We start from the raw sequence: 24,370 nt of genomic DNA, 5'->3' as shown, positions 1-24,370 counted from the left end.
CGAGGTGGATTCACCTTTAAATGCAAACAGAATCAAAATTCTCCATACCCCAGTCTCACACAAGTGATAAACTGGATGTAACTGCAATCAAAATAATAATAATAATAATAATAAAATTCTGCACATAGAAAGCTAGCCCATCAGGGAGAAGATGCTACTTTCTGCATGCGGTGTGTGGAAGAAAGTTTTCCAAATGGAAGGTCACGTGGTTGTGAAGCTCAGTTTTTGTGCCAGTCACTGACTCGCAGCCTAATCTGCCTCACAGGGCTGTTGTGAGAATAAATTTAGATAGTGGGGGAAGATGGATGATGTAGGCCATTTTGAGTCCTGCAATGAGATACAAATGAAAAATGAATACAGTGGTACCTCGGGTTACATACGCTTCAGGTTACATACACTTCAGGTTACAGACTCCGCTAACCCAGAAATAGTGCTTCAGGTTAAGAACTTTGCTTCAGGATGAGAACAGAAATTGTGCTCCGGCGGCACGGAGGCAGCAGGAGGCCCCATTAGCTAAAGTGGTGCTTCAGGTTAAGAACAGTTTCAGGTTAAGAACGGACCTCCGGAACGAATTAAGTACTTAACCCGAGGTACCACTGTAATGATATCTGGGTTGTGTTAGTTAGTTAGTTAGTTAGTTAGTTAGTTAGTTAGTTAGTTATGATCCCTGGATACCCAATAAATTTAATGGCTCTGGTAGGGTTGAAATTACTTATCCTTATCCAAAACCAGCATGATGAAGTATTCCAAAAGGACTGGAGTAAATTTATACGATATCTGAAAGATAACTGTAAGCAATGAACATCACTAGCAGGGTTGTCTGAAGATTTGTAATGAGAAATTATCTACCTTTCTATATTTATTTAAATTTTGAGTTATTTTGTAATTAGAATTGGAAAATGTACAAAATGCAATGATATAAAGGTTAATTTTGAAAGCCATGAGGCGGGAGGGAAGGAAGTTGATAGGCTCTAAAGCGCCAAGGAGGTAAAGTGGATAATAATGATATGAATGTATATTATTAAATGGAAAATAAATAAAAATTATATATTAACAAAAAGAAATTACTTATCCTTACCTCCAACACAAAAACACCCCGCCTGTGAGAGAACACTGACACTGTCATTTTTTATATATATAATAGCTTTTGCATATAATAATGAATAGCGGTAATAGCAGTAATATAATCAGGGCATTTAGAATGGTTTAGTAGCCTGGTATCAGAGGGACTATTTGAACATCGCAAATAACAGCCACAACATTTATCTATAGGTGTGAATTAATGCTTGCACTGGGCTGGACCGACGACCAAGAGAGTAAAACTTTGTTCCCATTGAAATCAGTGGAATCCAGTATCTTGCCCTCCTGCTGCCAGTTTCATTTAGTGGACAGAGCCTAATTGCTAACAGTGCAATCCTGTGCATGTTTACTCAGCGTTAGGCCCCTTTATTTCAGGGAGGGGGGCTTACTGTGAAATTAAGCATGCAGATCTCTGCACCAGCCCTTTCCCAACCTGGTGCTTTCCAGATGTTTTGGCCTACAACTCCCATCAGCCCCAGCCAGCCTGGTCAATGGCTGAAACATCTGCAAGGCACCAGGCTGGAGAAGACTTCACAGATTGCTCTGAATTCAAGGGTACTTAATGCTGAACTAAGTGCCGCTGAATGTCTGAGTAGGCATGCATATAATTTTACCACACGATCACAACGATATTTATATACCGCTTAATTGCAGTAAGATTTATATACTGCTTGATTGCAAGCCTACCCACATTTTAATCTTATTGTAATAGGCCTTCATTATTATTATTTTTGAATGTTGTAAATTGCTGTAGTTAATTCTCTTTATCAATAATGTCACTGTTCTGCTTTATTTAGGTATTTTGTAAACCGCTTTGAGGTTTTCCCCAATAATTCGGTGTATAAATTTTTTGTTGTTGTTTAGTCTTTTAGTCGTGTCCGACTCTTCGTGACCCCATGGACCAGAGCACGCCAGGCACTCCTGTCTTCCACTGCCTCCCGCAGTTTGGTCAGACTCATGTTGGTAGCTTCAAGAACACTGTCCAACCATCTCGTCCTCTGTCGTCCCCTTCTCCTTGTGCCCTCCGTCTTTCCCAACATCAGGGTCTTTTCCAGGGAGTCTTCTCTTCTCATGAGGTGGCCAAAGTATTGGAGCCTCAGCTTCAGGATCTGTCCTTCCAGTGAGCACTCAGGGCTGATTTCCTTAAGAATTTTAGGAACCAACTAAACAAGGCAAAACCTCAAAGCGGCTCACAGAGCAACCCCCCCGCCCCCAACACAGCAAGTTCTTGTATGTTATTTTCAGTAACATACGCACACTTCTGTATACGATTGTCTGGGCAGATTACCTGACATTGCAAAATTTAGAGAAGCGCAAATTCTGAAGGACCACTGACACTTAGGTTCAGATCTCGTTTGGGAAGGTGCAGATTGCATAAGTAAAGGTACCCCTGCCCATACGGGCCAGTCTTGCCAGACTCTAGGGTTGTGCGCTCATCTCACTCTATAGGCCGGGAGCCAGCGCTGTCCGCAGACACTTCCGGGTCACGTGGCCAGCATGACAAGCTGCATCTGGCGAGCCAGTGCAGCACACGGAACGCCGTTTACCTTCCCGCTGGTAAGCGGTCCCTATTTATCTACTTGCACCCGGGGGTGCTTTCGAACTGCTAGGTTGGCAGGCGCTGGGACCGAGCGACGGGAGCGCACCCCGCCGTGGGGATTCGAACCGCCGACCTTTCGATCGGGAAGTCCTAGGCATTGCATAGGTTCGCCTTTAAATGCAAATGGTTTGGAATTTCTTGCACTAAGCACATGTGCACAAGCCTTTCCCTCCTCCCTCGAGATCAGGTAAGGGGGGAAGGTGACCTGTCTCTCTAGCACACGCTTCTTCTTCTTCCTCCTTCTTCTCACCCCCCCCACCCTACACACACCCAATTGTTCCAGCCTTGAAAAGCCTTGCCACCTTTTGTTTGGAATGGCAGCTGTTGAGCTCAAAACCTTTTATGTCAAGTGGTGGGAAAGTTTATATGACCTCATCTCCCATGTACTCTTCCAAAACCACACCGATAATCTCTCGGCACATGTGCTCTGTTTTAGAAGGCTATAATTTTGGGAGGGGGGTGTTTGTTAGTTTGGAGGACACTTCAATCTACTTATTCCTTGATCTCCCCTGCCCCAAGTGCCAGGTTTACATTGTAAAAAAATTAAAGGGAAAAACCATCCTTTTCATTTAGGGTGGGGTGTGAGTAAAAAAAAAAAAAAAGATTGTTTGTTTGTTTGTTTGTTTGCATACCTTTCCTACAAGGAGCTCGAGGTGGTGTATACCGTCCCCCCCCCCCGATTATCCTCACAGCAACCCTGCAAGGGGGTGTTATTGGGTTGTTGTTGTTTTGGTTTTGATTATATATTTTGTGGTTTTGTGGTTTGGTTTTGTTCCCTGAGACCTCTGGGTATGGGGCGGTATATTAATAATAATAATAATAACTATAATAATAATAATAATAACAAGAAGAAGAAGAAGGTAGGCTGAGAATGACTGACTCGCCCAACATCACCCAAGGAGCTTCATGAATGTGTGGGGATTTGAACCCAGGTCTCCTGGATCCTAGTCAGGCACTCTAACCTCTACTACACACTGGCTCTGATGATGATAAGTGGAAGCAAAGGAGGAGGGAAGTGTGGCTGTTGCTTATTTGTACAACTGCCTTTAAGGTAGGCCGGTATTATTAACCTGTTGTTCCGGCTGGGATGCCAGAGATGGACGTCAAACTAGGAGCCATCACTTCTGTTGGTTATAGAGCAGCCTCGGTGAGTGCAGCACTTGATTCACTGCCAGGCCCGTCCCACCCATGAGGCAAGGTGAGGTGACCACCTCAGACAGCAGGATCCACAGAGACAGCAGATCCGGCCTACAAGGAATGCATCACCTGCTGCCACTGGCATGGGGGCATCCTGGCTTTCACTCACTCCTTCCATGGCAGGGCGGGGAGGCCATCTTGTACTTCACCTCAGGTGCCCAAATGTCTTGCTCTCTGCCCTGAGGAGCTCACAATCAAATCCAGAGGGGCAACAAGAGGAATACGGAGAGAAGTGTAACCAGTAAGCATAGACGTTCATTTCCGTTATCCATACTTAACGTTTAAAACTAGGGATGGTTGAGGCTAGTTTGTGGTTTCTGTCACTTTCGTTTTTTCTCCATGTTCATCCGGTATTTTTTGAAAATAAGCCACACTAAATTTTGTGCTTTTAAATGAATCTTTTAAAATATGCCTTCTCTCAGATTCTGCGTTCCGGTGTGTATAGGGGTAGTAGAGGCCCTGGGTGGTAGTTTGGTGACCACCCCTCGTACATAGGACAGCCTGACTAGATAGTGACTGGAATGTAGTAATTCTACGGCTTGCAGAGGTGGCTGCATTTCACTAAGTCCTACTCAGAGTAAACCCACTGAAATTAAGGAGGCTTCATAAGTTTCCCACTGCACTATGCATTTAAAGCTATTTTGAACAAGCATGGCTTCCCGCAAGGTATCCTGGGAACTGTAGTTTAGGGTGCAGGGAGTTGTTAGGGAACCTCTCACAGAGCTGCAATCCCCCCAGTAGTTTAATCATCAGCAATGCACAATGCCCAAACCAAGAAAGAGAGCCACTTTTCAAAATTCTCGCTTCTCTGAATTTTGCAGTCCAGTTCCCTGGCCATGGAATGTGTGCCATAATGCATATAGTAGGCTCCAGCATGCAGGAAAATCCCTCTATTCGTGAAAATGAGAGGCAAATCTGCATTGTATTAGGGGGAAACGGCTTGTGCAAAAAAAAAAGTGTACATCAGGCAAAACTGCCTACCAAATGCATATATGAGTGCTAAATTGCTGATGAAGCTGAATTTAAGATTGGAGAAAGGAGGATCGCGAAGGACAGATTTGCCCATTGCGAGCGTTGGCGTGTGGCTGCTGGCGCCTTGATTGCGAAACCCCGGCGATGGTGATAACAAGCCTTGAAAAAGCGCCGCTACAAAGTGCCCGTCCCTTCTGCAATCCCTGCCAGATGTTCCCCTCCTTTTTAAAAAGGAGATTTACCGCATAGTCAAACCTCCCCCCCCCTCAAAAAAAAAAGAGAGAGAGAGAGTTGCTGTCTTGTTGGGAGCTACTTCCCAGATGGTCTTCTGGGACTCTGCTCTTTCCCACTGAACACAATGGCGAGTCAAGGACCATGGCTAATGTGCTTGTTGTGGACAGGCACACGTCCATGGTGGAGAGGATGAATGTCATTAAGAAAATGCGTGGGAAATGCAGGAGGTTTCGAACTTCCTCTGCCCAGAGAGGAATAAGCTCCTTAGCCAGGAGGCTAGGAAGCTTGAGAGCTAGGAAGCCAGGTTTTGAGAGAGGGAGCAGCAGAGGATGCTGCTTTATACTGAGTCGAACCATTCGCCTCTCAGTTGTTTTTGCCCTCTCTGGTGGCAGCTGTCCAGGGTTCCAGGCAAGGGTCCTTCTCAGTCTCACCTGGAGCTGCGAAGGGTTGATCCACAAACTTTCTATGTGTGCTCCAGAGCTAATCTATGGTCCTTCCTTGCCATCAGGGTGGCGAATTCCTTTTTTTTTTTTCCTTCAAAATTTTTTATTCATTTTATAACACAAATAATAAACACAAACAGAAAAGACAAACAATACGAACAAATTCTTCTCATATCCTTATTTTTCTAATTATTGTTAAGTGGGCTTCCCCAAGTCCCACCTATCTGATTTTCATTTTACTTCATCTTTAGCAGTTTACATGTATCATAATTTCTAACCATTTTTTTTTAATCACACTTAAAATAACTTCACATTTTATCACTTACAAATAATACTGTTTTAAAATACTCTCTCTTCTACTTCTAACCCTACAGCCTATATCCACTTCCAAAGCTATTCTAAGGTTTAAATATTAACATATTTTTTCAAATATTCCTTAAACTTCTTCCAGTCTTCTTCCACTGTCTCTTCTCTCTGGTCTCGGAGTCTCCCAGTAGGGTGACGAATTCCAAGTCTGATCCCAGGTGACTTTAGAGAAGGCGCTTTGCTTATTCCCAGAGGCCCTCTTTTTTGTCAGCTGACCTACAAGAACAAAATGGTGTGCTCACAGCGAAGACCTCCACAAGAACATAGGAAGAGCCTTCTAGATCAGGCCAGCCAATGCCCCATCTAGTCCAGTATTCTGTTCTCACAGTAGCCAACTAGGTGCTCTTTGGCGAGCAGGATCAGAGCACACAAGCACTTTCCCTGCTTGTGATTCACGACAATTGATATTCAGAGACCTGCCACCTCCAATAGTGAGGGTATCACAGAATTATGGAGCTGGAACGAGTCCTGAGGATCATCTAGTCCTGTGTTTCCCAACCTTGCGTCTCCAGCTGTTTTTGAACTACGGTTCCCACCATCCCTGACCACTGGTCTTGCTAGCTAGGGATGATGGGAGTTGTAGTCCAAAAGCAGCTGGAGACCCAAGGTTGGGAAACACTGATCTAGTCCAACCCCCTGCGATACAGGAAAGTTTCACTCAGAGTGGGGCTCAAATCCACAACCCCGAGATTACTAGCTGAGCTAATGGCTGCTGATGGCCTTATCCTCCACCAAGTTGTCTAATCCTCTTTTAAAGCCTGATGTGATTGGGAAGAGGTAATAGAAGCCTAAAAATGTAGAGTTGGAAGGGACCCTCAGGATCATCTAGTCCAACCCCCCTGCAATGTAGGAATATGCAGCTGTCCAGTATCCTTTTTGAGGTGAGGTGTCCAGAACTGGTACCTCGGGTTAAGAACTTAATTTGTTCTGGAGGTCCATTCTTAACCTGAAACTGCTCTTAACCTGAGGTACCACTTTAGCTAATGGGGCCTCCCGCTGCCGCTGCACCACCACTGCACGATTTCTGTTCTCATCCTGAAGCAAAGTTTTTAACCTGGGGTACTACTTCCGGGTTAGCAGAGTCTGTAACCTGAACCGTCTGTAACCTGAAGCGTCTGTAACCCGAGATACCGCTGTACTATTCCAAGTGTGGTCACACCATGGATTTGTATAATGGCATTAAGATATGGGCAGATTTAGTTGTGGCTCCTTTCCTAATGATTCCCAGCGTGGAATTTGCCTTTTACACGGGCATGGGTAAATTCAACGGTAGTGCTCAGTAGAGACTATTGCCAGTTCAGTCTGCCCTCTGCTTACTTCTCCCCCTCCCAGTCAGTGTTAGTTGCCCTTGTACGACTCAGCAGGGGACAAAACTGGAATTTGTTGGCTCTGCCTGTCATTGACTGGCGCCCCCTACTGTTGGTCTCCCTGCTTTCTGCCCCAACAGTCCCCAATGAGCACCAGTCAGCACTGGTAGTGGCTAAAACCAGGGCTTTTTCTCTCTTTTTCGAGTCGGAACTCAGTTCCGGCATCTCTCAGGTGGCCATCTCTCAGTTCCGGCATCTCACCATTGCCATGATAAGAGAACAAGGGAGGCGTTCATACTAAATTCCCAGATCTCTTTTTCTAGAGAAATAGCCCTGTCTAAAACCACTTGTGATCCCAACACCTAAAACATTGTCTTCTCCAGTGTCAATCATCTTGGGCCTTACACTTGTCAGCGGAGGTCCTGTTGATGGGTGCTGGTTGCCTGGCCTTGTGTTGTTTCAGAAAGTCCAGGTTTGATATACAGTGGTACCTTGGGTTAAGTACTTAATTCATTCCGGAGGTCCATTCTTAACCTGAAACTGTTCTTAACCTGAAGCACCACTTTAGCTAATGGGGCCTCCCGCTGCCGCCGCGCCACCGGAGCACAATTTCTGTTCTCATCCTGAAGCAAAGTTCTTAACCCGAGGTACTATTTCTGGGTTAGCGGAGTCTGTAACCTGAAGCGTATGTAACCTGAAGCGCATGTAACCCGAGGGACCACTGTACTTGACATCGAAATGTGGACTGAATTGCACTTCTTCCCCATCCCATGCTCATGATTCTTAAAGGGAAGATGAGCTCTGCGTCATAATCGCCAGTATTTTGAAACTATTTCTGATCGCTGGCTTTCTATTTCAAGAGGTACCTCCTCCGACCATGTACATTGTGGCGGTTGCTGTTCTCTCCGCAGCAACTGCCATGAAAACCATCGATTCTATCCAGTTCTATTTCTTATCCAAGGAGAACCACTGGAATCAATGGACTGGGCTAGGGTAGCCCCATTAGGCCTGCCCTGGATGGTAGTAGTATTTAGCTGGAAACAGCCCTCATGCTGTATTTGATGTTTATAACTTATGCCCAACCAAGTACTACTCAGAGTAGACCCACAGGACAGTAACGGGACTCAATGAACCATGCCCATTGGTTTCAATGGGCCTACTCTGAGTAGGACCAGCTTCAGAGACAAGCCACTGTATCTGATATTTGTGGCCTGTAGACCAAGCAAACAAAACTGGCGTTTAATAATAAAGATTAGCAATAATTGTCCTTGGAAATTCCTCCTGCGGTTTCGCCTCACTGTTATTACCCTTCCAGCCCCCTCCTCTTCCCCTCCTCGGCCAGTTTAATCTGATTCCCCACTCTCCCCACCCTCCTCATGCCTGACGGCCGCAGGCAGATGTGTCACTGAGGCCCTGGACTGTGAGTGTGGAGTGGATTTGAGTTTCCCACACTGCGTCCCTATTCAAGGCATTGAAGGCCTCCGTAAAAAGGAAGTGTGCCAAGCTACAAGCTGAATTAGAAATGCTGTTTGACTTTCCTTTGTGCCGGGGCGAAGGGAGCCTTGCTTTGGGTAGGCCATCTGCATAGCATTTACTGTGTGGGGCTGGGGCCATTGATCAAGAGCTGTCAAGCCGGGCTGAGACATTTTGGGAAAGCCCTGCCTTTATCTCTGGAGGGCTTAACATCTGGCAGGGGATGGGAATGGCGGCAGAGGAGGAGGAAGAGAAGGAGAGCATCTGACGGTTTAACACAGGACCTTCTACAGCCCAAGGGCCACATTGCCATCTAGGGAGCTTCTTGAGGGCCACACACACCAGCGATTGGAGTGGGGGGAACAGGGGTGGAGACGGGCAGAGCAATGGATGCAAATTTTGCCTTTGTGCAGTAGGCTCGTTCCCGCACACGCATGGACACCCATCTCTGTCCGCCCATCTAGACATGCAAGAGGAATGATCAGAGTTGACAGCCACATTCCAGCCAGGCAGGATGCAGAGCAGGGCCAGCAAGAGGCGTGGCTTGAGAAAAGGGGTGTGGCCTGCGGAGAGTGACAAGGACCATACCCTCCAACATTTCTTTGATGAAAATAGTGACATCCTATAGAGGAGGAGGAGGAGGAGGAGGAGGAAGAAGAAGAAGAAGAAGAAGAAGAAGAAGAAGAAGAAGAAGAAGAAGAAGAAGGTGGTTATTACAGTGGTACCTCGGGCTACATACACTTCAGGTTACAGACTCCGCTAACCCAGAAATATTACCTCGGGTTAAGAACTTTGCTTCAGGATGTGAACAGACATCGTGCAGCGGCGCAGTGGCAGCAGGAAGCCCCATTAGCTAAAGTGATGCTTCAGATTAAAAACAGTTTCAGGTTAAGAACAGACCTCCAGAACGAATTAAGTTCTTAACCCGAGGTACCACTGTATTTATACCCCGCACATCTGACTGGGTTGCTTCCAATATGTATATAAAACATAATGAAACAATAAACATTATAAAAAAAAAAAACCCTTCCCTATACAAGGCTGCCTTCAGGTGTCTTATATATCTCCTTCGCTCAGGGGTGGCATAACTCAATAGCCTCCAACATTTCTCCGATGAAAATAGGGACTTTCTAAAGAAAAGCGGGATATTTTGGGATCAGATCAGAAACTGGGGGGGGGGGCGGGGAATCTAGACACATATAAAAAATGCTGTGAAAATGCTTTTTTAAAAAAAAGTTATGAAAAATATATTGAATTTGCCATAGCTCACCATCACCATCTAGTGTCACATTTGTATAATGCACTTTACAACACACTTAAAATGTTTTATTTGCAGTTGTATTAGCTGAGTTCCTGGGGCAGTTTCTGTAAATCCGGGACTGTCCCTGGAAAATAGGGACAGATGGAGGGTCTGCAGGTAGAGATAGCTACATTTGGCCCTCCATGTCTGACATCTTCCCCCCGCCCCAGGTTTTACAGATTCTTTTATATATATTTTTAACATATTTCATTCATTGCAGTTACATATATCACAGCCTTCTCCCAAGGAGCTCGAGGTGATGTGCGTGGTTCTCTGCCTCCTCATTTGATCTCCACAACATTGAGAGGCAGAGACGAGCCAAGGTTTCCCAACAAGGCTGTGAGAGGTTTTGAACCCTTGTCTAGCCCTAGTGCCACATGCTAAGAACTGCACCACACTGGCTTTCAGACTTCCGGTGTGATCAAAGAAACTCATCTCATGCTTGAATTCTTGGAAGAAGGTGAGGTTGTGGACTTTCCTTCCTTGGAGCTTTTAAAGCAGAGGTTTGATGGTTTAGCTGAGATTCCCACAGGGCACGGGGTTGGATTAGATGACCCTTTAGGTCCCTTCCAACTCTACAATTCTATGATCTGCTGGTTTAGCAGCTCTATTTTGGTTACAAGAAACATAAACTCCAGGCCTGAGCACTGTTGGTTCCTGTGCGAGGGAATACAGGGGATGTGCAGATGTGTTTGAATGCACGTCCTCATTTGTAAAGTCTTGACCATGCAGTGCTGTCCAAGAAAAGTGGGGTTCTCTTGAACCCCATGATGCGAAAAAAAACTTTCAACACCTGCCCCTCCTCCTTCACCATACAGGCTGGGTCATAGACCTCCTGCTTTCAAATATCAACACACCCGCAGGTCTTGTGCATATAGCCCACTTAAAAACCGGGTTTTCTGGCTTCCCTCTCTTCTTCTATCCTTACTGGAAGCCGCCATCTGCCTTTCGTGGGAATTGCCCTGCCTTACTGCTCGCAGAGCACGTCCATGAATTCTTCGACATCCCTCCAAGACCCACCTGTCCAGCTACGCGGAAACCATCACTTCCCCCCATGATAGTTTCCCAAGACACACGTCCTTTGTTCTGGCTGCTGCATTGACTGACAGGCACACAGCCTGAGAAAGTGGAGGTAAAAAGGACGTCTCTCTCTCTCTCTCTCTCTCTCTCTCTCTCTCTCTCTCTCACACACACACACACACACACAGAGAGAGAGAGAGGGGGGGGAGGGAGGGAGGGAGGGAGGGATGCCAGCAAGTCCAAGGATGCCAGAGAGTAGCATGATGGGGAAAATCAGACAAATCAGACTTATTTATTTATTTAAATACTTATTATTAATTTTTGCAGTTTTATTAGTCAGAATTGGCATTATTTCAAAAATGAAATACAATATCATTCTCCAACCCCCAACCCCCTGGGACTTCCCTCAACTTCCTTTTCTGGTTCTTAAGTCTAGACAAATCAGATTTAGATTATTAACACACACATACACAGCTATCATTCTTTCCAACGGCAAAATTAGGAGGTGAGTGCAATTAGGAGGATTTGCAGCCAGATGGGGTTAAGCAATGTTTCTGAACATCAGTTGCTGGAAAGGTTTTTTTTAAAAAAAGGGTAAAGGACCCCTGGACAGTTAAGTCCAGTCAAAAGCGACTATGGGGTTGCAGCACTCATCTCGCTTTCAGGCCAAGGGAGCCATCGTTTGTCCACAGACAGCTTTCCAGGTCATGTGGCCAGCATGACTAAACCACTTTGTGGTACCTATTTATCTACTTGCACTGGCATGCTTTCAAACTGCTAGGTTGGCAGGAGCTGGGGCAGAGCAACAGGAGCTCATCCCGTCATGGGGATTCGAACTGCTGACCTTCTGATCGGCAAGCCCAAGAGGCTCAGTGGTTTAGACCACAGCGCCACCCACATCCCCCTTACATAGTTGCTGGAAACCACAGGACGAGAGAGGGCTCTTGTGCTCAGATCCTGCTTGCAGGTTTCCCAGAGGCACCTGGCTCGCCAGTGTGAGAACAGGATGCTGGACTAGACAGGCCATTGGCCATTCTTATCATCTTAATTCATCCCCTGCACTATCCCATAGATTTCTAGCAGGAGCTAAAGGAATAAGGAAGGTGGGAAAGTTGCATGCAGTTCCCATTGGTCAGCTAACACAAATATATCCATATTGTCGATGATCTTAGAATCATAGAATCGTAGTGTTGGAAGAGACCATGAGGATCATCTGGTCCGACCTCCTGCAATGCAGGAATATGCTTCTGCCCCCTATGGGGATTGAACTTGCAACCTTGGCATCATCAGCACCACGCTCTAACCCACTGGAAGAAAAAGTTGGAGGAAAGTATTCTCCTATCTCCAAATGCAAACTGACCTTGTGCTTCAGAAGTGTTGCGGTTGCAGAAACCTCCCATGTGGCTTTGCCTTGTTTGGGAATTAGTACCAACTTTGCTATGGGACATGGGTGGCGCTGTGGGTTAAACCACAGAGCCTGGCACTTGCCGATCAGAAAGTCGGCAGTTCGAATCCCCATGACGGGGTGAGCTCCCGGTGCTTGGTCCCTGCTCCTGCCAACCTAGCAGTTCGAAACCACATCAAAGTGCAAGTAGAAAATTGGTACCACTCTGGTGGGAAGGTAAATGGCGTTTCCGTGCGCTGCTCTGGTTTGCCAGAAGTGGCTTAGTCATGCTGGCCCCATGACCCGGAAGCTGTACGCCGGCTCCCTCGGCCAATAAAGCGAGATGAGCGCCGCAACCCCAGAGTCAGCCACAACTGGACCTAATGGCCAGGGGTCCCTTTACCTTTACCTTTACCTTTACCAACTTTGCTAAATCTGAATTGTGTATAGCTCAGAGCTCTGGTTGTGCAAGCATGAAGAACATGTGAACATGAGAAGAGGCTACTGGATCAAGTCAATGGCCCATCTAAGTCCAGCAGCCTGTTCTCACAGTGGCCAACCAGATGCCTGTGGGAACACTACAAGCAGGATCCAAGCATGAGAGCCCTCTCCCATCCTGTGGTTTCCAGCAGAAACATCGCTGCCTCCAAGTGCATTCCAGCTTCAGAAGCATTGCTGCCTCCAAGTGTTGAGGCAGGGCATAGCCATCATGACTAGTAGCTCTCGGTATCCCTCTCCTCCATGAATTTGTCCAATCCTCTTTTGAAGCCACCTAGGTTGGTGGCCCTCACTGCCTCCTGAGGGAGTTTAATAGTTGTAGGGGGGTGGGACCACAATTTTGCAACAGGGGGCATTTTATCTGCCCTTCAGGATATAGAGAGCTGTGCACCTTATATATCAGAGAGGGAGAGATTTAGCTTCAAAAGAAATTTCAAAGACAGCAGAGAGAGATCCGGAAACGTAATTTATATGTGCATGTAAATGCTTTCTTTTTGGTCGTTACTGGGAGGGGAGGGGGTGGAAGGGGCTTGCATGAATGGGGAGGGCTACCCCTAATGTTGGCTCTCCCCCCCCTGCTTATACCCCCAGAGCAATGTGTTCCTTTGAAACATAATTGATTCCTACCATCAGGCACCAGCCTGCTATCTCGGAGGGTCAGCTCTTTCCCACATCCAAATACATTATCCCACAGCCCCGGCCTTTTGTACAACACACTCCGGCGATTCATGTGCAAAGCAGCCGTAATCCCTGGGGCCTTTCAGAGTCAATAAACCAGGAAATAATAAATCCCTCTTGTACACCCAATAGACAGGGCTTGTGGGAATTTCTGCGAGTTAGAGGAAAGGGGGGGATGGGCAGAGACGCACGCAGGGTGGGTGGGGGGAGAATGAATGGCCCCGAGAGGTGCATTTAAACAGAAGCTTCCCACCCTCTTTTTCCTTGTTCAGGGCTTTGCTGCTAAGCCAGAAGTGTGGGAGACACACACCTTCAAAGCCTCATCGGCCCTCCGGAAAGGGCTGTGGGTTGCACCAACGCTTGACCCTACGCTGAGCAGAATCTCCATTGAATCTCCTTCCTTGGAGGTTCTTTTAAGCAGAAGTTGGATGGCCTTCTGTCATGGAAGCTTGAGCTGAGATTCCTGCATTGCAGGGGGTTGGACTAGATGACCCTTGGGGTTCCCTTTCAATTCTATGATTCTATGAAATAGACATGGGTAACTTAGCTCCACTGATTTATATGGATTTTATTTGCATACGGTAGAATCCAGTGTGTCACACAGTAAGTGCTGAACTGGTGAATGGAGCATTAATTAGGGATGTGGTCCATTTTATAGATAGATAGATAGATAGATAGATAGATAGATAGATAGATAGATTAAGAGAGAGAGAGAGAGAGAGATGATGGGATTTGATATGGTTGTAGCCAATTAAATTCTACTCAGAGCAGATCTGTTGAAATTAACAAACCTAATTTAGCCATGCCCATTGGCAACAATAGCTCTACTCTGGTGTAGGATTCATTTCAGCTGTAACACATATGTTTTTTGGATCACTGAGGGGGCCTTGCAAGGCAGCCAGTTCAAGCTCAAGGAAAGAAATCAAATTTGTCACTTTTGATTCTTCTCTGTTTCCTACCCTTATTGAATTCTCCACATTTCTACATTAAGATTGCATTTTTTAAAAAGTCTTCATGAAAATGTCATACGCTCATAGAAGGGTGGAGTTGGAAGGAATTCCAGGAGTCACCTAGTCCGTCCCCCTGCAATGAAGGAACCACAGAATCCCTGATAGGTGACCATCCAACCTTCCTCCACTGAAGGGGAGCCCACCACCTTCTGAAGGAGTCCACTGTCAAACAGCCTTACCCTCCGAAAACCCTTCCAAATTTTTGGTCAGAATCACCTTTCTTGTAATAGAAATCCACTGGTTCGGGTCCTACCCCCTGGGACTGCAGAATACAATTCTTGCTGCTGCATCTTCCAAGGGACAGCCCTTCAAGACCTCATGGAGGAGATGAGGAACCACCACCCCTGACAAGGCCTTGCTATCCCTTGTCGCCACCCTCCAAACGTCGCTCAGAGGCTGAACCTGGAGAAGGGCCTCCAAGGAACATCTAAGGGTCCTGGCAAGTTTACCCCAGGAGATTATATTTAGGAGATATTGGGTTCCTCCTGAGACACAAAGAGCTTGATGGGTTAAGATTTAAGAAGAGTCTGCTGGAGAAGACGCATCTAGACCAGCTTCCTGTTCTCACAGTGGCCAACCAGATGCCCTGCACCAGCCCTCAAACCCCCCGCAACCATCACCATGAGGTCGGCTAAGGCAGCCATCTCAGGCAGAGGAACACCAAGAGTTAGCACCCCTGTGGGGATCCCACCCACCCCACTGCCTCCACCAGCTTCCACCAGGAGGAGGAGGAGGAGTTTGGATTTGATATCCCGCTTTATCGCTACCTGAAGAAGTCTCAATGCAGCTAACATTCTCCTTTCCCTTTCTCCCCCACAACAAACACTCTGTGAGGTGAGTGGGGCTGAGAGACTTCAAAGAAGTGTGACTAGCCCAAGGGCACCCAGCAGCTGCATGTGGAGGAGCGGAGACGCGAACCCGGTTCCCCAGATTACGAGTCTACCACTCTTAACCACTACACCACACTGGCCCTCCAGCAACTGGTATTCAGAAGCGTAAAGGAAAAGGGACCCCTGACCATTAGGTCCAGTCGTGACCGACTCTGGGGTCAGGGCGCTCATCTCGCTTTATTGGACGAGGGAGCCGGCGTACAACTTCCGGGTCATGTGGCCAGCATGACTAAGCCGCTTCTGGCGAACCAGAGCAGCGCACGGAAACGCCGTTTACCTTCCCGCTGGAGCGGTACTCATTTATCTACTTGCACTTTGACGTGCTTTCGAACTGCTAGGTTGGCAGGAGCAGGGACCGAGCAACGGGAGCTCACCCCGTCGCAGGGATTCGAACCGCCAACCTTCCGATCGGCAAGTCCTAGGCTCTGTGGTTTAACCCACAGCGCCACCCACATCCCTATTCAGAAGCATAGCTGTGTCCAACTGTGGTGGCAGAGCACAGCCATCGTGGCTAGTTTCCATCTCCTCCATGGATTTGTCAAATCCTCTTTTCAGGCCATCCGATGTCGGCCATCGCCGGCTCCTGTGGAAGCGAGTTCCGCAGTTCAACTTAATGCGCTTCGGTTTTGCAAATGCCTGCCATTGCGTGCCTCCCCTCCTTTAACTCCCTGGATCCCTCCTTGACAAATGAGAACCCTTGAGAAAAACTTATCCGAGTCCCTTGCCTACCACCACCTCGCCCCCCCACCCTGCCCCCAGCCCTGGCTGAAAGAACCATGTGAGTTCATGGCACATTCATGCCCCACAAAGGAGTTATTAGCACCAGGCTGTGTGGGTTTGAGTTCCGCTGAGTTTCCCACACTTTCCCCCTCCCTCAGACAATAGACGTGTGCCTCGCCACTACGGGTGACATTAGTGATGGTGCTTGGGCCTGAATGCGTTAGAGGAGGAGGAGGGGGGGGACACCCAACTCCCAAAAGACCATCTGGTTAGTAGTTACAATCCGGCAATGAGGGTCAGGGGCTGTCACTTCCAAGGTGGGAGGGAAACACTCTTTGACACCGCCGCTGCCGCTTTAACCAGCTTTGTGAATGAGCTAGCTGTCAATCTTCGCCTTCCCTCTCAGAAAAGGGTCGGAGCCTGCTCAGCACGGTTTGGCAGCGGCAGCCAATGTGGCCTGGTAGACCAGGCCCGGGAAAAGACCCGAGTTCAAATTCCTTCTCAGCCATCAGGCTCCGTAAGGAAGCTCAGGCAAGTCGCCAACTTTTTAGGCCTAACCTGCCTACTTCACAGGGTTGTTGTGAACACAAAATGAGACAGTTATTGGGTGTGCAGCCCCTTTGGATGAAGTGCAGGTTACAGTGGTACCTTGGTTCTCAAACACCTTGGTACTCAAACAACTTGGAAACCAAACACTGCAAACCCGGAAGTAAGTGTTCCAGTTTGTGAACGTTTTTCGGAAGCCGAACGTGCTCCGTTTTGAGTGTTACGCTTCCAATTTGAGTGCCACACTTCCATTTTGAGTGTTACGCTGAGGTCTGTCTGCTTTTGTGGCTCTTTTTGTCTCTCTCTGTGTGTGTGTGTGTGTGTGTGTGTGTGTGTGTGTGTAACTGTGTGCAACCCAGTTCAGCTACTGATTGACTGTGTGACTGCAGTACATTGTTTATTGCTTTCATTTTATGGATCAGTGGTCTCATTAGATAGCGAAATTCATTTTAAATTGATGTTTTAGGGGTTGTTTTTAAAAGTCTGGAACGGATTAATCCATTTTGCACTACTTTCTATGGGAAAGCATGCCTTGGTTTTGGAACGCTTTGGTTTTGGAACAGACCTGGAATGGATTAAGTTTGAGAACCAAGGTACCACTGTATAAATGTGTGGGTGTGTGTAGCATTGTCTTTGCATGATTGCCTTATATGATTGTATGATTATATTATTGTAAGAATTCAGGCAGGCAGGCAGGCAGGCAGATGGATAGATGACACACACAATGCTCAGATTAAAATTAGATAAAGCTGTTGCAAACTCCCATCTCCCACCCATTCAGAAGCCACTCTGTAAATTTCTGGGTAGGGTTGTCAAATTTGGAGTCTGGGGAGGGGTGAACCTCACCCATCCAGTGCTTCTCCCTTACATTCCCTCCCTTCATGAAATAGCATCCTTCCAGGAGAATTATAGGTATTGTGGAGGAGACGGGAGTAACTGCTAGTCCACACCACCACGGATCAGGCCCCTGCAAACCCAGGCGGAATGCCCAATGTAAAGAAAAGGAGGCATAGGTTTGTTTATTTATTTCATAACATTTCTATGCAGCTTGATTGTTTTTAAAAATAAGTCAAAATGGTTTTGTGTGTGTGTGTTCCCTTCTGGGCCACATTTCGGGGGCCACTTCCCAGGGGTGGCCAGGGCCAGAGGCAAAAGTACTAGGCAGCGCGATGGATGTAAGTTTTACCTTTGTTATGGTGCAATAGTTTCTACAACCTCTGTCCAGGCAAGCAAGAAAAAGCATTATTCAATGGCATATTCCAGCCAGGCAAAAACACTTAAGGAGAGGGTTGAAGCATGGCTGAAAAGGGTTTTGGCCTGGGGGATGTGACTAAGGAAGAGATGTAGCCTGGGGTGAAACCCAAGGGGCAGATAGCAAGACTTGGAGGGTCACAATCATAATCCTATTCCTAATAATTTATTATTTATACCCTGCCCATCTGTCTGAGATTCCTTGGACTGGATGACTTTTTTTGTTTTGTTTTGCCATAATCTGTCCCAGATCCTTGTGACAGGGTGGGCTATCCATCAAATCAACCTTATTTATTTATTTATTTATTTATTTATTTATTTTTAATAAAAAGAAAAGAAACCTCTTACAATACCCATAACCCTCAGATACAGGTAGCGAATTCCCATGGTTTTTGCTCTGAAGATCTGACACACAACGTCAGAGAGAGAGAGATGGGGCAGAGAGATGGTCAATGGTAGCGAACGTCTGCTGCCTGCCTCTACCTCGTATCATTTTGTTGTTATTGCATTTTCTTTTTTTATAAAAAAAAAAATCCCCCTTGAAAGGCTCCAAGTGGTCTTGAGATGACTCAGCTCTCAGCTTTCCCACAAAATGTAGGGGATAGAAACACAGGCCTCTACTCAACATCTGTCTTGGACAAAGAGATAAGCTCATTCAGACTCTGACAACGATTACGATGGAGCCGGCTCTTTCCCTCACTCTCTTTGCCTCTTTGACAATGACCTGTTATAAAACAGAGATCATTTTAGTCTTTCTCCCTGCTCTCTTCTTTTAAATTAGGAAGTGGTCCTGGGGCGTCTTTGAGTCTAACTTCAGAGTTCCTTCAGCTCTCAGCTCTTTTGTTGTTTTTTTTACCTCACAGAAACCTTGAATACATCTCAACGCTACAGTAAAAAAATGGTAGCTTATTATTGTTCTTTATTAATATTTAGTCACTTTTTTCCAGAAAGGAGAACTCAAAGCAACTTACAAGACAACATTAAAACAAAAAAAAATCATATATGCCCAGCGCCGTTTTGAATCATAGCTTTTGCGTGGCTTCACCTGATTTCTTGGAGTAACAGATCCAAACTCACAAATGACACTATCGATTATTAAAACCACAGTATTTGTGGGTTTCTAAAAAAATTCCTAGGTGGTGCCTGGCATTCCCTGCTAATATATGTATCTTATACTCGGTTTTATTTATCGATGGTTTGTATTTACATCCCATCCTTTTCTCCAACAAACTCAAGGTGGTGTGTGTACATGGTTCTCCCCTTCCTCAATTAATCACTACAGCAGCCCTGTGAGGTAGGTTAGGCTGAGAAGCAGTGACTGGCAAAAGGTCAAAGGCCAAAGTCCTGGATTTACAGAAGCTGTCCTGGTTTCTGATTTGATCCCAGAATGTCCTGATTTTCCTTAGGTAAAGGTAAAGGTACCCCTGCCCGTACGGGCCAGTTGTGTCTGACTCTAGGGTTGTGCGCCCATCTCACTTAAGAGGCCGGGGGCCAGCGCTGTCCGGAGACACTTCCGCCAGCATGACGAAGCTGCTCTGGCGAGCCAGCACCAGCGCAGCACACAGAAACGCCGTTTACCTTCCCGCTATAAAGCAGTACCTATTTATCTACTTGCACTTAAGAGTGCTTTCGAACTGCTAGGTGGGCAGGAGCTGGGACCGAAAGACGGGAGCTCACCCCGCTGCGGGGATTCGAACCGCCGACCATACGATCGGCAAGTCCTAGGCGCTGAGGTTTTGCCCACAGCGCCACCCGCGTCCCCTGATTTTCCTTAAGATGTCCCTATTTTCACCAGAGAAATGTTGGAGGGTATGGAATTATGCAACCCCTGAGCCAAGGAGGTAAGTAACTATACAACCATTAGAAGACATCTGAAGGAGATGTTGAGAATTGAATCTGGGACCTTTAGCACACAAAAGTCAATAGCCTGACTCAGTATAAAGTAGCTTTCTTATGTTTTGAATATATATATGCACCTTGACCAGGGACAGGAGACGGACAGCGGCATTTCATAGAATCATAAGATCATGGAATTGTACAGTTGGAAGACCACCTGAGGGCCATCTTAGTCTGACCCCTGCAAGGCGGGAAAATGCAGCTGTCCCAACCATTGATCAAACTTGCAACCTTGGCATTATCAGCCCCACTCCCACAGCTCAGTCACCAAAGTCTGTGCACGCATCATAGATATCAAGCCCATGGCTTCTGCCAAAGAATCATGGGAACCGTAGTTCACCGCCTTTCAGAGCTACAGTTCCCAGCACTCGTAGCCATCTACCATTCCCAGGATTCGTGTGGGAGAAGTCATGCGTCTGCAGCCCAAGTGTCCTGATTCATACTACCTTGGATGGTGGCACACTCTCCTCCACTGGTGGTTTTTAAACAGAGGTTGGGCAGCCATTGGCCAGGAATTCTTTAGCCGTGATTCTGGGGTTGGACTAGATGACCCTCGGGGTCCCTTCCAACTCTACAATTATGTGATCACGGCTTTTGTTCCAACTCCGTTTATTGCTTTACTCCTAGAAATGCAAGGAATAAATATTTGCTTTTTTAATATTGCAGTTTTATGTTATGAACTGCCCTGAGATCTACAAATGAAGGGCAGTATACGAATTCAATTAATCAATTAATCAATTAATCACTAAGCCCACTTCAACTCTCTTTTTCCTGCCTTCCTGATTTATATGCTTCTTCTTCTTCTTCCCTTCAGACTTTTACACTCAACAGCAAACTGCTTCCCCACCTATGGATGTGCATGGCATGGGATTGAAACTCTGGAATGCAATTGATCCTGGGCAAGGCAGCTGGGGGGTGGGGTGGGGCGGCGAGGTTTTCCCAGATCCTCCGGCAGCCCTGCCGCGCGGCTTTGCGTACCCTACCAGTTGGTACAGGCAGAAGGCTATTCTCTTTGGGGCTCATTGACGGTCAATGTAGCGTGCACTAAGGGGATGCCTCCTCTATTATCTGACCGCGTGCCGGGATTGGCTGCGTGACTGTGGGAAACGCCAAGGAGCCCAAAACTCACATCGCTGCTGAGCTGCTGGCGGATATAAATAGAGGCCCGCGGAGAGCTTTGGAGCAGAAGGGTTGCTTTCGGGTCAGACAGCTAATACCCAGAGCTGCTTGACTTCGGCTGACAGGGTCACGGATGGCTCCTAGCTGCATGGTCCACGTGGAGGAAGAGAGGGTGCTGGTGAAAGAGAAGAACAAGGTAGGCAAGGGTTTCAGCAGGCCGGTCTTGGCAGAAGTGTCATTACCCTAGAGCTGGTCCCCATATGCTGCCATCTTGTGTGTGCAGATACAACGCCACAAGTTAGAATGTTTAGGATGTCCTCGCACTGCTTCAATGTTCTGCTTCTGCTTCTTCCGCAACACACCCCCAATGAAAAGGGAGCCAGTTCACACATTCAGCTGTCCATCATCAAGTGCAGATCAATCAAAGGACTGGCTTGTATGTGTGAACTGATGTCAGGGTATGTGTGTCAGGCAGAAGGTTACACTAGCAGAAAGGAAGGCTGTAGATAGAGGGAAGTTTGGGTTGAGCACATACAGTTATTTTAGAAAAGGGTAGGTAGAATATTAGACTGAAGGATGAATGGATAGATTATCTGGGTGGATCAATGAATGATTATTAAATGGGATGGATGGGGTATTAAATTGAGCTGTTCAGTGGGTGGGTAGTTAAACAGAATATTAAACTGGGTCAGTGGTTGCCAAACTTTTTTGTCTTCCTGGACCACGTGCAAGTTGCTGAGGGTCTTGACAGGCCGCTTACTAAGTTTTCTGCCTGTAGTGACAGCTGTAATGCACTGTGCTAAAGTAAAAATGAATTTTAATGCTTCTTTTATTTCCCTATGTTGCATTGGATGACAATTTGCATTCCGTGGAATTCAAACTGTACTGCTATTTAATACAATATAAAAAACAAAAGAAGCAACGAAATTTAAAATCACTAGGAATATTTAATGTGGGCATGCAGTGAATCACCTAAATGATGCTTGGAGACCATTAGTGGTCCATTCACCAGTTTGGGAACCCCTAGTTTTGATAGATTAGATAAATCTAGTCTATAAAGCTAGGTATCTATTACCATCAAATGTGAGTTAAGATGTGCTAGATTAGAAGGTGGAGGGGAGACAGAATGGAGCAAGGAAATCAATTACCCCCTAATGCAAAGGTGGAAATTCTGCTATTCTAAAATCAAATGACAGGCAGTGGAAAATTCTGCATGGCCAGCGGTCCCTGAATGCTGTTGCATAGGTTTTATTTATTGACTTTGTGAAGCTTAAAGGCCTTTTTCCTTCTTTCTCCTTTGCAGCTGAGGAAGCCAGTGGTTGAGAAAATGCGCCGCGATCGGATTAACAGCAGCATTGAGCAGCTGAAGGTCCTTCTCGAGAAAGAATTCCAGAGGCATCAGCCCAACTCCAAGCTGGAGAAAGCAGACATCTTGGAAGTGGCTGTCAGTTACTTGAAGCAACAGCAGCATCAAATTCAGGCTCCTGGTGAGTGTGGGATTTCCATCCTTAGGTACCCAAGCCTTGTCAGACCCTGAGGTTACTTGTATGCAGGGGTTTTGAATGGCACCTGTAGCATCTTATTCATTTGACAAAATTTTCTTTAAAAAACAAAATAAAATTGTATACAAGGAGTAAGTGAGAGTTGTGGAAAGCCAGAGCCTGCCATGGGTTGTGGGGTCATTTGTTTCCTAGCTAGATTTCCCAGATCAAGGTCCCAGAGGCCAGTTTGCACAACCCATTTTTAAGAGTAAAAATGTGGCACAGGGAAAATGTAGATATATTCTTCAGGGAGGGACGATTGGTTGACCTGTGGCAGATGCATGTTTCTCCTGCGTTATATGCCCAAAGGTCCTTCAGTATGGTGTGGTAGTGCAGAGTGTTGGATTTAGACTAGGGTTGGAGAACCTGTGGTCTTCCAGAAGTTGTTGGACTACAACTCCCATCATCCTTGACCATTGCCAATGCTAACTGGGTCTTAAGTAGTCCAACGACACCTAGGAAGCCACAGGTACCCCTACCCCTGGCCTAAATCCAACTATCTGAACTACTGCACTATACTGAGAGCTTGCCCCAACGAATCCTGGGAACCACAGCTTGTTAAGGGTGCCGGGAATTATAGGTTGGTGAGGGGTAAACTGCAGCTAGCAGGATTTTCTTTTGGAGGGGGAGCAATGCACATTAAATGTATAAATAGTCAAAGAAGCAGCCATACGTTGTGCTCACATCTGTGCATCTGATATAATAATTAAAAATATATATATTATTTCATCTCTCTAGCACTGAGCCAGAAGAATCCAGAGCTTGATTTCAACACTGGCTACCTGCGTTGCTTGAAGGAAGCGCTGTATTTCCTCTCCTTCTGCGAGCCCAAGAGAGAAACGCAAGCCCAGCTGATTAAGCACTTTTGCAAAGTCCACGTGATCGCAGACAGGGTGCAGACAGGCACTCCCGTCTCGGGCTGCCTGCCGCCATCTCCTCGCGCCCCACCCAAGAAACAAGCTGCCAGCAAGAAGCCCCCAGCACCTGCCACGGTGCTCTGGAGACCGTGGTAGGAGAACAGAAAAAGAAAAAGAAAAGCTCAGATAAAACCTAAAGGAATCTTTACGATTCCTCTTTAAGAAGTAGGAAGCATTTGATTTCCAAGGAGGGGAGAGTTGGGTTGTTTGTTGCCGCAAGAAATGTTCTTGCAAAGTCATTTCCCTTCACAATGAAGGAGCGCAAAGTTGTCGGCTCTTATGGGCTGCTGTGGCAGAGAGGAGGCGTCTTTTCCTTGGCAGTCTAGAAAAGGAAAGACAGTGGTTTCAGCTTTCTGACAATAGAGATGCCTTGCCAAGGACTTCCAACAGCATCTGTTGGGAGACTGAAAGACTTCCTGACTCTCTGTTCATATTGTCCTTCAGAGAGAAGGGGTGCTTTTGTTTCGACGCTGTAATTTGTATCAAAGTGCTTTAGTCTTTTCTTTCTTTCTTTTTTTACTTTCTGAGTGAACCTTCCAGGAACCTAGCTCCACTGACTGAGAATCCCCTGCTGTTCTGATAGTGTGTAACACACTCCAATCTTTGAGTGGGGAGAGATTTCAGAAGTTTCCCATACCATCGGCTATGTCCGGGGCTGATGGGAGTTGGCATTCCAACAGCATCTAAAGGGCCTTGTGTTAGGTTTCACTCTCTGTGCCTTATGCGTCTCCCATTTGGGAGAGTTTTCTGCCTTTTGTGAAGGAAACACATGTTTATGTATCTTTAATAAGGAGAAAGTAATGTGCGTATGTACGTTTGTTGAACACGAACAAATTGGAATGCTTTTATAAAGTGATGTTGCATTCATCCCCATGTGGTGTTGAATATAATTTGAATTTCTTTGATGGAAATGTTAATAAAGAAATCA

At 46.4% G+C, this 24,370-nt stretch overlaps 1 protein-coding gene across 1 annotated transcript; it reads left to right on the top strand.

Moving 5' to 3' along the window:
* Positions 1 to 21,061: 21,061 nt before the first annotated feature.
* Positions 21,062 to 24,370, top strand: LOC310767652 (transcription factor HES-5-like). The gene is made up of 3 exons (XM_083624813.1): positions 21,062 to 21,180; positions 22,288 to 22,471; positions 23,264 to 24,370. Exons 1-3 carry the CDS (start codon positions 21,118 to 21,120, stop codon positions 23,536 to 23,538), a joined length of 522 nt encoding a protein of 173 aa, XP_083480939.1. The 5' UTR covers positions 21,062 to 21,117; the 3' UTR covers positions 23,539 to 24,370.

Source organism: Podarcis filfolensis (genome assembly GCF_964270895.1).
Source record: "Podarcis filfolensis genome assembly, chromosome: 8".
Classification (NCBI taxonomy): domain Eukaryota; kingdom Metazoa; phylum Chordata; class Lepidosauria; order Squamata; family Lacertidae; genus Podarcis; species Podarcis filfolensis.
Note: the sequence above shows the minus strand (reverse complement) of the source record. Positions and strands in the feature narration are given on the sequence as shown.

What these genes read in the sequence shown, in the direction of transcription:
- LOC310767652 (XM_083624813.1), top strand. Translation starts at nt 21,118, where the DNA reads ATGGCTCCTAGCTGCATGGTCCACGTGGAGGAAGAGAGGGTGCTGGTG. An exon ending in TGGTGAAAGAGAAGAACAAG is followed by an intron (nt 21,181 to 22,287) that starts GTAGGCAAGGGT and finishes TCTCCTTTGCAG; the next exon opens with CTGAGGAAGCCAGTGGTTGA. An exon ending in GCATCAAATTCAGGCTCCTG is followed by an intron (nt 22,472 to 23,263) that starts GTGAGTGTGGGA and finishes TCATCTCTCTAG; the next exon opens with CACTGAGCCAGAAGAATCCA.